At 43.3% G+C, this 633-nt stretch overlaps 1 protein-coding gene across 1 annotated transcript in view; it reads left to right on the plus strand.

Moving 5' to 3' along the window:
- Window positions 1-208: 208 nt before the first annotated feature.
- Window positions 209-633, plus strand: part of LOC119585330 (roundabout homolog 1-like) — a 189,296-nt gene continuing 188,871 nt past the window's right edge. Inside the window, exon 1 of the mRNA XM_037934003.1 lies at window positions 209-319. Coding sequence (XP_037789931.1) covers window positions 209-319 — 111 coding nt within the window. The remainder of the gene's footprint in view (window positions 320-633) is intronic.

A 633-nucleotide genomic window follows, 5' to 3' on the forward strand; every position in this document is an offset into this window, starting at 1 on the left:
AATAATGCTAAGAAGGATCCCCTGGAAATCATCCATAAAGCGAGGGTCAACGGCGTGGAAATCGCCAAGTGTCATAAACATTAGCGTTGATAAGGACCCTTTTCGAAATAAGAAATCCTCCCTTTTCCCGACGCCCCTCGTTTTTAAATTCCCCCCTTTTTTATTGGTTGCTAATTCCATGGAGAGGCCGTCAAGCCTACTTAGGCCAATGACTCTCGGGTATCACTTGCCAAACACATTTGGTTTCAGAATTTTCAAAATTTTCATCCTTCTCGACATCTCTTCAGGAGTCGGCGAGTCCTCTCGACTTTACAATGAGGTCGTCGCGCCTTCGAAATATATATTTATGTAAATGTTGCTCTTTTTAAGTTCTTTCTTCTTTTTCTTCTCGTTTTTCTCTGTAATTTTCCTCTGGGGGCCAGTTTTTATCGACCCCATATGTCCTGATGGGGATATAAGCTGATTTGTGGGACAGTTTTAACCCTTCACTTTCCCTTCCCAAACCGAGCGGAAAGTTCCAGAACCCTTCCGGACTCCTTTAAGACATATCAATATAAACCGATACATTTGCCCTCTCCAAGACCCTCTCCCCTCTCCTAAAGAAACGAAACTCTCTACCTGAGACCCAATATC

The sequence above is a fragment of the Penaeus monodon genome, chromosome 19, assembly GCF_015228065.2.
Source record: "Penaeus monodon isolate SGIC_2016 chromosome 19, NSTDA_Pmon_1, whole genome shotgun sequence".
In the NCBI taxonomy this organism is placed as follows: domain Eukaryota; kingdom Metazoa; phylum Arthropoda; class Malacostraca; order Decapoda; family Penaeidae; genus Penaeus; species Penaeus monodon.